This window comes from Mustela lutreola, chromosome 4, assembly GCF_030435805.1.
Source record: "Mustela lutreola isolate mMusLut2 chromosome 4, mMusLut2.pri, whole genome shotgun sequence".
NCBI lineage: Eukaryota > Metazoa > Chordata > Mammalia > Carnivora > Mustelidae > Mustela > Mustela lutreola.
This window is the reverse complement of record NC_081293.1, coordinates 54994650-55012885: the sequence shown is the minus strand read 5'-3', so window position 1 is coordinate 55012885 and position 18236 is coordinate 54994650. Positions and strand designations below refer to the sequence as shown.

Below are 18236 nucleotides of genomic sequence, written 5' to 3'. Positions count from 1 at the left end.
ACACACACACACCCGAAGTAATATTTCTTCTCTAGGAAACAGACCCAGACTGGCCTGGTTCAGTGGAATGAGGGAGGGGGGGTCCTAGGACATCCCCTCATTATAGCACCTTAGTCCTGGCCCAACTCCTCAGCACCCCCCAAAAAAGCAGGAGAGCATGGCTTGGAAGCTATCCTTATGAACAAGGGCAGACATCCCAGTTCAGAGAGGTAGGGTTAAAAGGAACCAGGATGAACTATTTTGGAGAAGAAAAAACCGGAAGACAGATTCTCAGAAGCCTTGGCAATGACTTGCTGACTTTACAAAGCCCCTGCCATGAAGCCTAGGCCTACACACCTTCAGACCTACCGTCTTTATCAGCAGGATAGCCTGGTGAATTAGGGATTGTCCTCCTCAGTTTCCTGATGTAAAAACTGAGGCTCACTGACCCATGGCCATTTGCTAGCAGGCGACAGAGCTAGGCCTGGGAGCAGTCTGGAGGTGAGCAGAGCCTCTGCTGCCAGCCAGCATGCACTCTGGCTTCTCCAGATACCCTGTAGAATAGACTAGAATCCTCTGGGGAGATTTTAAAGTGCACTCCCCCACCCCCAACCACCTGGCTGGTTCTGGCGCAGTGGAAGGAGGGGCCTGGGCACAAGCATTGTTAAGTTCTCTAGGAGAAGTTAACATGCAGCCAGTGATCCAAGTGAAACGTTACCACATGGGGGTAATGCAGAGTTGTTTTCTGCCCCCCACCAGAGCTCCACGCTATGGACTTGGGCTACATTATGAGAGTTCTCTGGAAGAACTTCCCCCAGACAGGTTGTCAAAGCTCTACTCCAGACCCAGGTATCACTGGGAGGGCAGCTCTCTCACCATGTGCCAAGGGTGCTGGTTCATTCCTTAATCTGGCAGGATTTATTCAACAAGCCGCTGTGTGCCAGAGGCTTTCTTTTCATTATCCATTTCCTTACTAGAGTCTCAAGGGATAGGTATTAGACCCATTTTACAGAGAAGGAAACCAAGGCTCAAAAAATGTAGTTTGTTCCCAAGCAGAAGGGCAGTGACAGCTGGGACACAAACCGGGCTGTCTGAACCCAGGCCATCCGTGCTCAAGACCCTGTGCCCCATGCCGGCGCTTCCGGGTGTTTCCAGACTGTTTCTGACCCATGCCTGTCTCCCTGGCAAGATTTCCATGTCTGTAACAGAAACAGCAGCGTCCACACTCCGGAACAGTCTCTGGTTAGAGTTTTCAAGGAGGAACCAGTGATCATGCGTGATGACCTTTTAAGTGGCAAAAGCTAGGGAGGCTGAGGATGGAGAGCTACCTTTGGATTTCACCTCCTGTAGGTCCTTGGTGGCCCTGGGGAGCACTGCCAAAGGGGAGGGACAGACGCTGGACTACAGGCTACTAGCACAGCTGGAGGATGGGGGTGCGGGGGAGGGACACTGGAGGCAGCTTTCAGACTCATTCTAGAGGAGTGAGGCAGGAGTTCCGGGAAGTGGGATTGAGAAGGGGATGGATTTTCTTTGTTCTTCAGGAGAAATAGGAGGCAGCTTGTGTGCTCCTGCGAGTGGCCCAGTAGAGAGGGGAAGGCCGGTGCTGGGGTCCATGAGCACAGGGCATGGGCTCTGGGGCACAGTGGAGGGGGCCCAGAAAAGAATGCGGGTGAGAGGCGCGTGGGTGGCTCAGTTGGTTAGGCGTCTGCTTCTGCTCAGGTCGCAATCTCAGGTCCTTGGGATCCAGCCCCGATCGGCTCCTTGCTCAGCAGGAAACCTGCTTTTCCCTCTGCCCCTTCCCCCTGCTTGTGTGCACTCTCTCCCTCTCTCTCTGTCTCTCTGTTTCAAATAAATAAATAGAATCTTTAAAGAAAAAAAGAATGCAGGTGATTCATCCTTAGGAACAGGAGAGAAGGCAGCCAGAGATGAAAGGAAACAAATTGTAGCCATGACCCATCAGGAGATTTCACATCCTTTAGTAGGCTGCAACCTGTAATTTGAAAACCCCCGCTCTGTTTGCCGGCACCTGGCCATAAGGACATGTTTCTGCCCTCATTTGACAGCAGAGGAAAGTGGAAACAATAAGGAACTTGCTGAAAGCACAGGGCTGTGAAGACAAGAGGGGGGCTCTGACCCAGGGGTATCTGAGTCTGCATCGTGTTTCTGGGCACACTTGGCAAATGCCCAGATTCCCAGATCCAGCCTCGCTGGCTCCATCTCTCCACCATGGGCCTCTGCTACTGTTGCCAGGTGCTCCTGATAAATCAGGGAACCGCTCCCCCGTGCCACCTGCTGTTCCTTGAAAAGCTTGCACCATTCTGGCTGTGGCTGGATCATGGTGCTCCTGCAGGCCAATCCTTGAGCCACTCCGATCCCTCCAAATGGAAAACATGCACGGTGCACTCCATCTGGCAATCCACTTTTTAAGAGCAGAATTCCAAAGCCTGGGACTAACCCCAAATCAAGGTAGGATTTGATCTGAGCCCTGTCCTCCTGGAAGGGGAGATGGCAGAGGCAGTCCAGGGGTCTCCAGGTTTCCTGCCCAGGGCATGGGTGAGTGGCTGAGGGGCAGAGAGGGTGGGTCCCACCCTGCAGCTGCCCAGTGGTTTGGGCTAGCGGGATGGCTGCTCTCAAACCATTTTAAAAAATTAAAACCAAAAGTGAGTCATTTTTTTATTCCCTTGTCCACCCTCTGATTCTAACTGCAGACCCAGCCAGCATGCCATTCCCAATAAATATACTTGTGATGGCTTTTTCTTCTGTGTTTAGCTCTTGTTGTGTCTTGCAAAGGGAGAGAAAAAGCCCGACTAGAAATGCTGCAGTCATGCCTTCAGTGGCCTCGACTTCTCAAATTCTCTTTTTATTTTCTCTGTGTGTGCTCACGGCTTCCGCTGCCCCTCCATGCCTTGCTCGCTGGCGCCCTGGACTATCGATCGCTCCCACCCCTCCCCACTCTCTCTTCGATTTTGCTTCCTTCCACACTCGTCCTTGGAATCCAGAGGCGATTTCCTCGACAAATTAGAACATGGTCTGGGCCTTAAGTGCTCGAGTGTCTCCTTAACGTGATTGATCATTGAGTGTATCCGGAGAGCAGAGCCAGATCAGTCTTCGCCAGGTGCCTTCGTTGCAGGTGTCATCATGTGGTGGCAGCAAGGACTGGGGAGGGGTCCGAGCTGGCCTCTCGGGGGTCCTCTGAGGCCTGCAGCAGCCTGGGAGCCTGGGGCTTCAGCCTCTCTCTGCAAGTATGTTGGGTAAGCAAGTGCTGGCTGGGTCTTCTCAGGACTCCTTCTCCCTCTTCCTGGTGGTTTTCCTGGGTTTCCTCCTATAGAGAGCAGCTGGAGCACCCCCAGACCACCTCCTCTCTACCCACATGCCGTCTGCCTGGGCCCTGTCCCCCGCTCTCCACCCTGGGACACCAAAGCATGTCGGCCCTCTGGGGGGTGCAAAAGCCACCCCTTCTGGCAATGGCTGTGTGAATAAGTGGGGAGTCTTCTTGGAAGGCCTCCTCTTCCTCCTTGCCCTGGCCATGTGGTCAGGCTGCAGAAGAGGAAGGACAGCCGGCCCGAGCATCAGCAGTGACCGAGTCCCGCATCAGTGGCCACCCCCCAGGGGTTGGCGTCCCTTGCGTGTGGACTGACAAGGCTCTCTGTGACTCTGACCCCTCCCTTGAACTGGTTCTGAGCCATTTCTCTGCCTGCTGAGGTTTCAGTCTGAAGTTTGGGTAGGGAATAGAAAGGATGAAAATCAAAGGCCAGCTTGTCTTGTTCGGGTGGGGTTTGGTGGAGGGGTGGGGCAGAGGGTAGGGAGAAGTCCTGTTTCCATTTTCCACGCTCATCTCCAGTAGTGAAAAGACCTGAGATTCGGGAGAGCTGGTTCTGTTTCTTACCGTGTTTCAAATTTGCTGGGTGATTTAGGACTCTGTTTCCTTAACTAAGAAACTTGGTGGAGGTTGGCAAACTTTCTCTGCAAACGGCCAGATGGCATGTGATCTCTGTTGCAGCTACTCTGCTCTGCACCATGGATAATCCATAAGCAAATGGGCCTGACCAGTTTCTAGTATTTATAAAAATGGAGGTGGGCTGATTTGGCCCTGGGGGCAGTTGACTGCTCACCCCTGGACCAGACGCTCCCTTGCAGGTCTTTCCCAACTAGTGTTCCAAGATCTGTTAGAGAGGGACTTACTGTGCTGAATTTCTATTTGGAACATGGATCACTGCCTGACATAGTGTGTTTGTGTATGCATTCACCGACCGTCTCTTGACCAGACCATCCGTTCCTTGAAAGCAGGAGCTTGGGCTGGATCCCATGTGCCTAGAATATCTATTGAGTTCAGCAAATACATGCAGACTGGTGAGTTAATCTGTGTTTGTGGAGGGCCTGTCTGGCACTGGACTGGTGAAGAGAGGGGAACAGGAGCAGGACCCTGCTCCCGGGATCGGGCATCGGGGCATCACGCTCAGGGGTTCGGGATTGTGATGCAACTATTTTAGGGCAGACCTAGGTGACACTGGAGCAGACGCCCTCTGCTGCCTAGTTAGTTGTGCATGCTGCTGATAACAGGTCAGCCGTGCTCGAAACTTTGTGTTCCTTTGTGTTCCTCAGTCCTCCACCCCCACACTCGGTCTGTCAGCAAGTTGTGTTGATTCCACCTTCCCAAACATCTCAGATACCTCTGGTTGCCTTTTCCATGGCCAGCTCCCCAGCCCTAGCCTTCCTGGCCACTGGCTCCCAGGGCACCCCTGCAAACCAGGGTCCGGAGAGGCTGCAGAGGTGGTCTCTCTAAGATGTAAAATGGAAAGGCTGTCTACTGCGCCAGGTAAGGGGGCAGAGCTCTGCGGACAGAGGGCTGGGTTTAAGCTGTGTAACTTCGGGCAAGTGTCTGACCTCTCTGAGCCTCAGTTTCCTCATCTGTAACAGGACTGGTCCCTAGGAGGGTGCTGTAAGGATCAGGGGAGTGAATACATGACCAGCCCTCAGAACAGCAGAGCGTGGGGAGGGCTCAGTGACTGTGCACCAGTACCAAGTTTCCCAGCCGCTTAGAGTCCAGCAGTAGCTTCCTGTCGCACATAGAATAAGATCCGAATTCCGACCCCAGCCTGTTCTCCCCAGCCTGCCCCTGCCTCCATCCCAGTCTCTTCACTCTCCCCCTTACTCCAGGATCAGCCTGGTTTGCCCGGTGCTCCAACATGCCAAACTCACTCCTGCCTTGGGGCTAACCACATGCTGTTCCCTCTGTCCAGAATGCTTTTCCCCTCGCCCCTTGCCTGGTCTATCCTCAGGTCCAAACATCAGCTCCTTCACCATCACCAACATCAGCACCCCCCCGCCTCTGCCCAACCAGGCTCTATTATAGCTCCTTACTTGGTTTTTCCGTTCATTGCATTTAATGTAACATGCATCTTTTCTTTTCTGAACTTGCTGTTTACTCCTTTTCCTGCCTCCCTCCCTAGAGCCAAATGGCCTCCCAGCCCCCAGCACATGGTGGCACTTACAAGGTGCTGAGCCGGGTCTGTCGAATAAGTGAGTGGCCTCTCGCAGATTCAGCTCTCTTTACTGTGTCTTGAGTGAAGAAATGAAGGGATCCATGAGTAGCCGCTGCCACCTGCTGCTCCCCCTCGATTCCTTCCACCCTCTCTGGGCTGGTGGCCCCTTGTGCCCAGCACTGAGCTTCTGTGTGCTACTCAGAAGCCTTCTTCCATGGCTCCCCAGTTCCTTCTGAGACGAGCCTGGTACTGGACATCATCCATAGCCTCCCCTCTGGGACTCCCTCACCTCCCAGGCCCCCTCATTTAACCAAAATGGAGCCCCTGGGTTGTCCTGAAAGGGAGCCAAGGAAGGAAGGGGGACAGTGCACTGAGGAGCCCAAAGAGGACCAAGGGGTGAGGCTACAGAGAGAAGCAGGGGAGGCAGCGGGGCCCCTGCGAGGCAGGCAAGGACCAGACACATGAGGGTGGCTTGGAGTCAGGGAGGCAGAGGGCCAGGCCCGAGGAGGAGCTTGAGCCGTGGGAACCTGGGGTGGGCAGAGGGGAGTCCCGGGGGTGAGGGTGGGAGCCTGAGCCAATGTCTTTGCTAGGGATGTGGGGACTGGCAGGTGAGCGACCTGGGGTGAGGGTGAAGGAAAGCAGAGAAACTTGGAGCAGGAGCACTGAGAAAAGCGGGGGGCAGACCATGGAGCCTGGGGGCAGGTGGCTGGGGGTGCTCTCGAAGGCCTTTGTTGGGGGGCTTAGAGCTGGGGCTCGGCAGGCAGGATGGGTGGCAGGTGGTGAAAATGTTCTGGAGACAGGGACGCATGCAGGTACGGGGCTCATGGAAGCCAGGGGTGATGAGCTTCCCAAGGCAGGAGTGTGGCACAGGGACGGAGAGTCAGGGTGGGGCTCAGGAGGTGCCTCTGGTGGCAGAGTGAGGTGGGCCAAGCTGCCGAGGATGAGGGGGAGGGGAAGAAAGGGAAGGAGAGAAAGGAGGAGGAAAGGTGACCTGGAAGTTTAGGCGCGGAGCCACAGAAGGGCAGGTGTGGCCGACTCTTATGAGGGGCTCCTGGGGCCAGCTCTAGTGGCTGAGACACCAGAGCTGGGTGGCTCAGAACAGCAGTGTTTTAGTCACAGGATTCTGGGGGCCAGAAGCCCCAGAGAGGCTAGCAGGACCATGCCTGCCCCAGAGGCTCTGGGAAGACTCTTGCTTGCGTCTTCCAGGTCCGGGGGCTCCCAGCAGTCCTTGGCATTCCATGGCTGGTGACAGTGTAATTCCGATCTCTGCCTCTATTCGCATGGCTGTCTCCTGGCCTCCGTCTGTGCACCCTCTCCTGCTTCTGAGGACACCCATCCTTGATTTGGGGCTCATCCAGATCCAGGATGACCTCATCTTAACTGATGATGTCTGCCAGGACTTGTTCCAAATCAGGTCACATCCGGAGGTTCTGGGGAGACATGAACTCGGGGGAATACTGTTCAGCCCACTACAGCCACGGGGGGTGGGGCACGTGGTGTCAGGAGCATGACCAGGTCTTAGTAACCGGGGCGCTGCAGAGAGGCCCCTTTGAAGGAGTCTTTCCCAGAGCAGCCCAGGAGAGGGTAAGGTGTTAGCACTGAGGGCATGGGCTGCCTGTCCAGGGCGTTTAGGGCAAAGGGAAGGAGGGGCCTTGTGGCTGGAAACCATAAAGTCAGAGGTTTTTCTTTCCTTAGACGAGAAGGAAGGCCCAGCAGTGAAGGAGAGAGAGAAAATGCAAGCATGGAGGGTGAGCATTCATGGTGCTCGTGGAAGTCAGCAAAGGCTGGGGGAGAAAAGGTGTGCTCCACAGGGCTCTAATGCAAAGGCAGGGCCCGAAGAGAGGCTCATTCCAGTCAATCTCGCAACTCTGCGTATCTTCTGGCAGGGATTCCAGGAAGGTGTAAAAAAGGATTGCAGGCTAATGAGGGCCTCCGGGCCACTAAAGACCAAGATTTATAGAGGCCCCAGGGAGCCGGGGCCGAAGATGGTCCACGAGGACAAGAGTTAGTGGGCTGCTATTAGAGCCTGGAGCCGTGTGCACAGGTCTGATGGCTAGGTCTGTCTGGCTAGCATCTTTCAGGGCCTTACCTGTCTGATTCTGACCCAGCTTTGCTCTGCCCTTGGGCTCCTCACCACCTATCACACCTGGGTAGATGGGGGCTCCCGTGTCCCTCACCTGTCCAGGCTCTGGAACAGGCATCTTCCAGCTGGCCCTTCCAGCTCATCAACAATCCAATTAGCTTTCCTGGGCCAGTGTCCCCGAACACAGGGCCTCGGAACCTAACGACAGGACTCCAGCTGCACCCCTGGGGAACACCTGCCTTCTGCTCCCTTCCTGGCTAATGCCAGGGCAAGGGCGCCTCCCTGCCGCAGCCTAGGCCAGAGAGCTCGGCGATCGGAAGGCAGCGAGTTTGCAGCAGCAAACTATTCTTGGCTCCAGTCTGCTCGCGGCTGCTAATTTCATGCCCCTGTGATCCAGGTAACGCTTTGCTGCCTCGAGCTGCCACCCCCGGGCCTGAATCGCTTTTTCTCGCCCCGCAGGAGCCAGCTGCCTCTGCTGCCCAAGTTCTCGAGGTGGGGGCTGTACGAGGCAGCCTCCGAGCCGCTGGGCTGCGGGTTAGCCTGCCGCAGCTCGTGACTAATTTGCTGCACTTATTTCAAAGTGCCCAAATAGCATTCAGGGGAGAAGCAGCTTAAACCGGGGCCTGCCAGAGATAAACGGGCTCATTTCGGGGCCTCCCTGCCTGAAGAAACCTCTTTACCTGGACGCTGAGCCCGGAATTAAATTCTTCCAGAAGAGATGCTTAGCACGAAGCCGCTCAGCGTGGCGGAGGAGGGGAAATGTTCCCCCTCTCGTAAAATGGGCCTCACATCTGGCCAGCTGGCTCTGGTGGGTTTTTAAATTGTGTTTGAAAAGCAGCTCTCCCCTTTGCTGTGTTCTTAAGCCAGGCCAGAGTGGAACAGATGAACATGACTTTCCCATCTCCATCACCAGGGGATCAGGCGTCCCGCACCCAGGCCAGAGTGGGGCTCCCCTACACCTGCCAGGCACCCCGCCCTACCGGGGGTCTGGGTTTTGAGTCCCACCTCCGCTGGGCCTGGGGGTGGGGCAGGGCTCTGTGGGGAGTCAGCTCAGGTAGGGGTGAGGGGTAAGCTGGAAGCCTGCCTGGCTCTTCCCGATGCTCATGTCCTCTGGACCGTGCTCTGTGCTCTGCAGCGGACCGTGTCTGTCCATTTTGGGTGGCTGACAGACGCAAGGGCTCTTCTCCTCCGAATCTTTTTCCTTTTAACTCTACTCAGAACCTTCGCCCTGTAGAAATAGCCTGGGGAATGGACCGTGGAGTTTAAGGAGCAGAGAGTGAACTGCAGAGGGAAGAGAAATCAAACCCTGCCATTCGCTGACTTGGGCAGGTCACCCATGTATGAGGGTTGGGGCAGAGGGAAGACACCGCCCTGATGGGACCCTGGAGTCTGCAGCTGACAGCTACTCACAGCTGGGAAGGCCCGTAGGCTGCCAGTGCTGGCCACTGGGTCCTCAGTGTCATGGTGCAATCCCAGGGACAGTGTTTGAGCCTGTGCGTCTGTGGGGCGGGCTCCCTCAGCTAGAGTGGCTAAATGTCCCCCCAGCCCTGCCCTGCATCAAAAGATCTGCCACCAGCATATGCCAGGTAGGCACTTCTGTGTAGTTCATCCATCTGTTAGCCTCAGGCTTCTTATCTATAAAATGGGAGCAAACCCAGCTCTGCCTTCCCTTACAGGCTGTGTTAAGATCAAAGGGACTGGGGTCTCTGGGGGCCATTTTGTTCCCTGGCAGTTCCCTGGCACTCTGTGGGGCTTCTGTGCCACCACTTGGCTTACCTGCCCAGTGCCAAGGATGACTTTAGTGTGACTAGTGTGACCAGGTAGCTGGTGACCTGGGGGCTGAGCCCTGCCCAAGCCCCAGGGAATTGCAGCCTGCTGGGAGATGGTGGAGGGCAGGCAGACACACAAGGAGCAGAAGTTTTCCTCTTTCTTCCTCAGCTGGGCCTCGCCTCCCATCAGGCTGGCGAATTTAGAACAGTGACTGGTGGGACTGTTGTTCCCCATCAGCACCCTGAAAGGGAGGGGTGAGTGCCGTGGCTCCGTGGCCACCTGTCCTGGGATGCCTGGGTTGAATGCACTACACAGTACATTTGATTCCTGTCGATGCCAAGGAAGGCCTCGGGAAGTCTGTTCTAACAAAGGTGCTTGTGTCTGAGTCGTAATTGGCAAGGAAGCAACCCTCCGGGCCTTTGAATGTGCTGCTCCCGCCACTTGGAGTGCAGGCTCTCTCCCCGCCTCCCCATATCCATCTGGCAAACTTCCCCCAACTGTTCAGGCTGCGGTCCAAGAGGGTCTCTTGTGGGAAGCACCCCCAGACCCCTCCTTCCTTCCTCCATACCTTGTGTCCCCTGTGCTCTAGCTGCAGGATGGTGCCAGGCTACGAGCTCCCAGAGGGCATACACCAAGCCACCAGCATGGTGCGGGGCACATGGGGGTGGCCACATCTTCAGGGAACCACGGGTCAGGTTGCTGATTGGGTGGGCAGCGGCTGCTGGCCAGTCAGACAGCCATAGGATGACTAGCCTCTGGGGCTCCCGACGGCCAAGGCAGAGAACCCCACTCCGAGAGGCCCCGTCATCCCATCGTGCCCTGCCCTGCAACTCCCACCCATCTTCCAGCCCTGCCTGCTTGCTGCATCACAGTGTCTCCTACCTGTAGGAAGGACCCTCCAGGACGTAGGTTTTCCGTGGACTGTAGAAACAGGGCTGCCTTGTGGCACGGCCATGTGGGGTTTCATTCATCTCATTGCTTCAGGATTGGCGTTCCCTGTGGGTGTGCAAGGCGTAGCCTCCACCTTCACACGAGGTGGCCCAGTGCCCCTGCCCCGGGGCTCTCCTTGTCCCTCCACTCCTGCATGGCCAACACTGGCCTTTGGGGTCTTTGGGTCCACCTCTGGAGGTAGAGGCCATGTTCATCAATCACGTGGGGCACGTGGTGTGGTAATAACAACAGAGCCTCTCAAGGGAGCTCCTAGGAACCAGGCCCAAGTGCAGGCAAATTGTGGCATGAATCCTCCCCACACATTGCATGACATGAGATCGCCCTATGGGATGGTGAGGACGGATTGCTTTGGAGGGGGCAAGATGGTTACCAATGTGTTTGAACCAATATTCAAATGTTTTTGCATCGCCTGGAATAAAATGGGAGAAGGGAGCCCCAACATCCCTTGCAGGCAAATGAGACAAAACCAGGAAGGAAAGGCCAGCTACTGGTCTGCCAAGGGCACAGTCCAGGATGGAAACTAGGGCCTTCACTGCTGAATGTTTCTTAGAAAGGAGCCCAAGGCCACCCATTATGTGTGAATACCATCTCACATGCACCGTCCTAGGGAAGCAAGAGTGAGGGAAAAGAGAAGTGAGGCAGGGATGGGAGAGAGCAGATGCAGGCTGGCCACAGCTTTGCAACAAACACAGCTGGCTGCTCGGGTGCCCCGCATGCATCTGGAGAAGCCACATGAAGCCACATGGGGCCACCGCATCCGTAGACCAGTTGACTGAGGGAGAAGAAAGTCAAGAAGTTTATCTCTTGTTGCCTTCCCATTTCCTGCCTCTCTTTGGTCAAAGCATATGTCCTGGGGCTTTTCCTGTCCCCACTTCAGAGAGTATCACTTGACCCCAGGCAGTGTGCAGCACAGGGGTCTCTCCATAGGAGTCACCTCCTTTTCTGGGGGCAGGGGCAGCAGTGGCTTTATGACCGTGGGACTGAGTGGCAAGGCACATGGCCCGAGGGGCGGGCAGTGAACAGATCTGGGGTGGCACGGAAGCTATTTCTTGGAATCGGCACAAAATGAGCCTGATTTCAGCAAAGGATTTGATGAGGAAAGGCTAAGGGGACTGATGTCCGCAAGTATAAACTTTGTTTCCCTCATGGGCAGATACATTGGTCTTTGCATCTGGCGAGATCACGGTGAGCTAGCCCTGTCTTCATCAAGAAACTGAATGTAAACTACAAGAAGTCAGCAACATGCAAAAAAAAACTCTGGATAGTTTTTAGGATAGATAGGAACTCAGCTGCCCCCAATCCTCATTCATTAAGGATGTATTGCCGTGTAACAAAATGCTACACACTCCAGAGGGTTAACATTGACACACAGTTACTACTATCTCACAGTGTCTGTGGGCCAGGAGTCAGGGCACGGCTGGATGGAGTTCTCATCTCTGGGTTGTACACAGCCACAATCAAGGGCTTAGCTGGGGCTGCAGTCTCCCTGGAGGCTCAGTTGGAGAAGGACCATATGCAGGCTTCCTTGAGTTGTCGGCAGAATCCAGTTCCTTGCAGTCGTAGGACTGAGAGCTTCGGTTTCTTGCTGGATGTTGGCCAGAAATCTCTCTGAGCAACCAGGGTCACCTGTAGTTCTTGCCACTTGGGGTTCCCCTGATGGCCGCTTGCATCCTCAGAGCCATCAAGGGAGGAAAAAAAGGGGGTTCAACAAGACAGGTGCTACATCTCATGTAACGTTGTCCCATATGCATCGTTGTGTATGGCTGCCCCTTTGCCGTATTCTCTTGACTAGAAGCAAGTCGCAGTTCCCACCCACACTTAGCAGAGGGCATCCCATACAAGGGCGTGAGCACAGGAGGCTGGGACTGTGGAGGCCTCTTAGAGAGTCTGTCCACCACATTTTGTTAGAACTCTACTTACAGGCAAAAGCATCAAATAAGTTACACCCCCCCCCCAGGTTTATATCAGGAATTAAGTTTAAAAAAAAACAAAACCAAAACTCCATGTGTCGGCTGAGTCAGCCTACACAACCGTCTACAGCCCCCATCTGTGCCAGTAGAGAAACAGGCCACGGTCCAGTCCATTCTGCCCCTTCTGCATGTTCTTTGAAAAGCCAAGAAAATGGGCTCCGTCAACAGAAAGGGAGGCAGAGCCTTCCTCCAGCCTTACTCCGTTGTCAATATTTAAAAAGCTTTCCACCATTAAAAGGACAATTCTCTGCTTAAATATCAACAAACCAGAACATTCAATTACCTAGAAAATCCCCATTCCTAAAATGTTCAGGGAACCCGAGCCTGCTCAAAAAAAACAAAGACAGAGATTCTGCGTCCCATGCAGTGGTTGTTCGTAGACTTGCATGGAACGAGTGAGCAGCCACTGAATTGAAGGGACCCCCGTTGGGGTGGGGAGGGGGGCTCAGATTCGGGGCTGTCTTGGATGGCCCCCACCTGCGGCTGTCTCTTCCTGGGGGCCTTTCTCCGCGGCTTCTGCCTGCCTGGCCTCACGTAGGCTCAGCCACTGTGTCAAGACGTAATTGACTGAGTGCCTCGGGCCAGTCCAGGCTCTACTGAGCCCATCAGGGCAGGAACAATGAGGTGGCACCTCAAAGGAGGGAGGCTATTTCTAAGGCTCATGGTTGATGGCCCGCAGTCGCTGTGATTACCATTTTAATTGCACGGCCACCACTACCTGATATTCAGGGTGCAGATTTCAAAGACCACAAAGCACTCTGCAGGCTTTAAAAAGGGACCGTGGAACAATTAGTTTCAGACCAGAAGGAGCTCATTATGATATCTTTCTCTTGTGGGCTCCATGTTGCAATCAGACTCCCCCAGAAAGGACAGATCTGACCGTCCGTATCAAGGGCTGACTCAGATCCCACCTCCTCTGGGACTTTTCCCCAAACCCGTACTCCTTCCCATTCTCTCACATGACCCTGGTCCCACTCCCTGACCCGGAACCCCTTCTCAAACTCACCACTCCTACCTCTGATTTGGCAAAAAAAAAAAAACCAGAAGAAAAAACCCACAAAATTCTGACATCTCTCCCCGTGGTGTTTTGAGATGAAAATACCTTCACACTCTATCTTACACTCCCAGTGGGATGCTTCCTTCTTAGTGGCCGGGAGGTGTGTCTCGTTCTTTGTCGTGATCCGTACAACTGCCACAGTGCTCTGTGCGTTGGTGAGGCTTTTGCATGCCTGTCTCTTGCACTTGGCACATTTGTGACTCAAAACACTGCCTCAGTTAAGTCCAATTTTGTGAGCTTTCCAGAGGAGAACGCTCACAGCTGCTTTTTTCTTTTTCAGAGTGAACAATATATTTAATAAAAAGCCTTTGTATTGGGCACACAGGAAATGCTTAATACGTGTCATCTGTACCCGTGGCTTAGAACCCGCAATCAGTACCAGCCTGGGGTTCATGACTTGACAATGACCCAAGCCAAGATAAGTCAGCCCTTCCTGATTTTTTTTTTTTTTTTAAAGACAGGTATATTGAGGAATAATGGATACGCAGTAACATCTGTCCTAGTGAGTGGTCAGTTCCGAGTTTGGAGAACCGGGCACAATTGCCGTACAGTTTCTTTAGCCATAAATTCCTGCATGTTCTGATCAGGAGCTCTTCATCGTGTAGTCTCCTGCACGCTTCGTCTGGAGTACTTAGCACCGACTTCCAGAAAAAAAATGCCTTTTTCTCTTCTCTCGGCCAGTCTAGGAGCCATTTCCCAGTTGACCTCCGGGGAGCATCTCTCCTGAGGGGGCAAATCCAGAGTCAGAACAAAGTGTCCCCGCAGACGTCAGGGTTGGTGTAGTTCTAAGAGGCCTCACTTGGTGGCAAGAACATTGGAATGTGGTTGGGTCATAACAAAGCGCATTTGGATCACTGAAATCTGGCGGGAGGCAGAGCAGGCTGGCAGGACGCAGTCTGACGGTGTGCACATGCTCACAGTTGGGTCCTGTCCACACTGGCTGTCCGTGGGTGGGACAGGTAGAGGAGGGGAGAGCATGGGCTGCAGACCGTTAGGAGCCTCTCTGAGGGCAGGGACAATGTCGTATCCTGACTTATGTCCCCAGCACTTCGCATGGCTTATATTGGTGTCTGTTGAGGGACCTAGTAAGTGGTCATAGGTCACCATGGGGCAGGGCCACACCATCTTGGAGCAGACCTGTCCATTACACGCTGTTTTCTGAAGACAGTGGGGAGGGGAGGGGCGCGGTCTCTGCTCTCCAGGGAGCCCTCCCGTCCATCCGCAGTGACATCAGCAGCTCCCTCACTTCTGTGCTTGCAGAACTACTTTGAGAGCTACCTGACCGTTGCCTCCACCGTCTCCAATGTGCTGTGCCTCATGGCGAACTTCCTGCTCGTCAACAGGTAGGCCACGTCCCTCCCTCTCCCAGCCCTGCCCTGTGCCTCCAGCCCTCTCCCAGTGCCTCTCGCTCATGGTTGCTGGTGTGGGCTGCTGGTTTTCAGCCGCTGCAGGGACAGGCCCCCAAGCAGGAGTCCGGCAAGAAAGACCAAAAGGTCAGATGGGCGAGCCAGGGCCCCGTCGAGGGAAGCCAGGACCGGGAGCTGGACTTTCACTTCCCAGCCACATGCTAGGACCCTGTGTCAGCAGCCAGCAGGAGACATGTCGGGACCCTCCTCTTCCTCCTTTTCCATCTGGGGAGCCTGTCTGTTACCAGCTGCCTGAGTTGCAGACAGTGTGGCCGGAGGCCACCATGTGGATGGTGGGGGTGGGCCCAGGGGGAGGGGTGGGCAAGACCTGTGGAAGCTGATCTTTTTTAAGATTTTTAAAATGTATTTATTTTAGAGATAGAGGTGGGGAGAGCCGGCAGGGAGGAGCAGAGCGGGAGGGACAAGCAGACTCTACTGAGTATAGAGCCCAACGCAGAACTCGATCCCACAATCCTGAGATCATGACCTGAGCTGAAATCAACAGTCAGACACTTAACTGACGGACCCACCTGCAAGCAGTCTGAGAGTGTCAAGAGAGCCTGGCTCCCCATGATTCTGGCACTCGCTCCATGGAATGGGCCGCCAGCTCATGTGCTAACCACTCATAGAGGCCCTGTGGGGACCTCCTGACACTGTGTTAGAGTAGGGGTTGGGAGAGAGCCCCATGGCTGCGCTGTGGCGGAAGAAATGATGCAGGAGACAGCCAGGCAAGTTAGCATGGCCCTTAGACTCCACCGGGGGACTCTTCTTCTCCATTGAGGTTTGCAGGAGCACTAACCCTAGCTTCTTGGCCCACATTTCCCCTAAGCCACCAATAGGAACCTGGGCTCCTCTGGGCCCAGCCGCCTGGAACCTTAGATCCCTGCTGGCCAATCAGGTTTACCCAGCTCTGTTAACTTTGCAGTGCTGGCCTGGATGTCTGGTGGAACAGGTCTCCAAGGCAGGTCTTGCCTCAGGCAGTGTGCTAGGACTGATGGATGGGGTCTGCTCTGAGCACAGGAGGAGAGAAGCAGCAAGTGGGCTAAGCCTGGATAGACTGGTCCTTCCAAACATATTATGCAATGGGGCTATTGCAATTATCTGTCGTGGCATTCAAGTGATCCCTAAGCATGGTCGCAGTTTAAACACTAACAGTAATGAGTCTGTCTCACGATCTGGGCATCATTGGGCTAGTTGGCAGCTCTGTCTTCCTGCCTCCCATGTGGTCGCAGACAGTGCGGCTGGAGCTGCTGGCCCTTCTCTGGCCCCCATCTCCTTCTCCTCTCGTCTCCCCTCCCCTCCCCATGGTCTCTTGCACGGTGGTCTCAGGTAGTAGGACTTTCCGTCTCGTGGCTGAAGAGCAGGTGCTTGAACGAGCAAGGCAGAAGCTACATGGTTTCTGTAAGCTAGTCTCCATGGCCGCACGGTGTCACTTGAGCCGGACTTGGCTGGGCAAGCACTCCCCAAGGTCACTTGGTTTCCAGGGGATGTAGACCCACCTGTCGATGGAAGGAGAGGCAAAGAATTTGCACCCATTTTAAAACCAAAGTACAGGCCGTAAGGGCAAAGAGCACAATGGGGCTCAGATGGCCTTGAGGTAAGCCTGCTGACCCTCACCTTGCCTCCTCCTGCCTTCCCCGGGCCCCTGGGGCTACCCTCCATGTCCTCAAAGGTAGGGCACAGTCTCCAGAGCACCCCCCCCCCCAGGAGGAATGAGTGGAAGAATGGAACTCAGAGCAGGGCCCAGTGTTCCCTCCACACTCCTGGTCCCTGGAGGGAAGGGCTGCAGGAGAGAAGGCAGGAAGAAGGGAAGGGAACAGAAAGGAGAAGGATGAGGAAGAGGGAGTGACAGCCAAGGTGGTGGAGGGCCCCTTGGTCTCTCACCACCCACTCCTTTCTAGGACTTTCTCATGACCCTCTCTGTCCACTTGCCTGGCTAGCCTGGGGACACAGGTTTGTCCATCGGAGACAGCCCGGGCTTATGTAAGTGAGAGCCCCACCCCATTCTAGGTCAGGCATCAGTGTCTGAGCTATAACAAGGGGTGATGCCTGGTGACAACACAATAACCCGAGAGGGAGGCCCTAACATGAGCGCCTTTCCAGGGAGAAGTCAGGAGCTATACCCAACCCAAGACCACAGGACCAGTGCGGGGTGGCCCAGGCTGGCGTTGTGCGTCCTCTGTGGTCATGAGATCCAGCAGGCCAGAAGCCGACCTGGGACAGTGGTCAGCAATAGGGAAGATTGGCCCTCAGGACACTTGGTAGCACTTCAGAGCACTCCTACCCCTTAGAGCTTTGTCTCCTTTAATCCTCCCAACAGCTGGAGAGCGGGGAAACTCAGTACCTTGCTTTACAGATGGGAAGATAGGCACACGGAGGTCAAATTCACAGGGTGAGTCCAGGTGGGAACTGGGCCCCTCCTTGCCCCACACTTGTACTTGGAACCTCTGGGTCCCCCAGCTCCTCCCTGTGGCCAGAGCCACACCTCAGAGCCTTCTGCCCTGGCTTCAGGCAGCTGGAAGGAAGGAGGTGGACAAGGAGGTCTAGGTCTGCCTGCAGTGGGGACAGGGGACCGCCCAGGTAGCCACCCTCCCAAAGTCAGGCAGGGAGCTGGCTGCGAAGGCTCAGCACTATAGGGCTTCTTCCAGAAGTTTCAGCCCACCTCAGGGCCTGCCCTGGCCCTCCTCCCTGTAAGAGAGGGATGAAGGCAATGTGGGGAGTGCTTGCGGGCCGCCGTCTGTTTCTGGGCTGTGGGAAGATGGTTTGCGGCTAAGCTGTTTTTTATTTAATGTGCGAGATTGAAACGTCTCCTTTTCTCCCTTCCTGGAGAACCCCGGCTTTCTCTGACTGGCTCATCCATAATCTCCAAGTGTTTTATTATGTTAAATCTGTAGCATCATAAATACTTATGAGTAGAATTTACATTTGAGAGACTTATGAAGAAATCAGTCCCCTGGGGTCCTGAACAAGGGGGAGGGGAGCTGGCAGCCCTAGCCCTTGCCCAGAATCTCACATTCCTGTGGCCTGCCCAGGGTCCCGGGGCCGAAGCAGTCGTCTCGGCCATCCCCTGTTCCAGAGCAAAACCCCTGACACCAGGGCAGCCCTTGTCTAGACTGTCTCTACCATCATGACGATGTCCCTGTCCCCTCGCCCCCCGCCACTCTCTCAGTCCAGGTGGAAGAAGCAGAGAGAGGCCAGCATGCCCCTGTTATTGCACGTGGGGTGGGTTCGGTGTAGCACATCTCATAAAGCTTCGTGGGCATTGAAGAGAGCCCCATGGAGGACCCCTGAGGACCTGGGGCAGAATGGGTCACGTGGCAGGTGGTTTGCTGGCAAGGAGGAGGCCCGTGCAGGGGAGGGACCTGCAGCGACTCTGCTGCTCCTGGCCTGCCTTTGGCATTTACCTCCTCACCTCCCACCACCCTGGGGGTGCTGGGCGAGCAGTCCCCCAGCTTCCTCCAGAGCAACCTTCCTGTAGGGGCAACTAATTACCTTGTTGGGACAGGCGCCAGAGAGCTCCTGGGACACCATCAGCAT

At 55.1% G+C, this 18236-nt stretch overlaps 1 protein-coding gene across 1 annotated transcript in view; it reads left to right on the top strand.

Annotated features, from left to right (window-relative positions):
* Positions 1-18236, top strand: part of SLC29A3 (solute carrier family 29 member 3) — a 40503-nt gene that overhangs the window by 8586 nt on the left and 13681 nt on the right. Inside the window, exon 3 of the mRNA XM_059172501.1 lies at positions 14554-14636. Coding sequence (XP_059028484.1) covers positions 14554-14636 — 83 coding nt within the window. The remainder of the gene's footprint in view (positions 1-14553; positions 14637-18236) is intronic.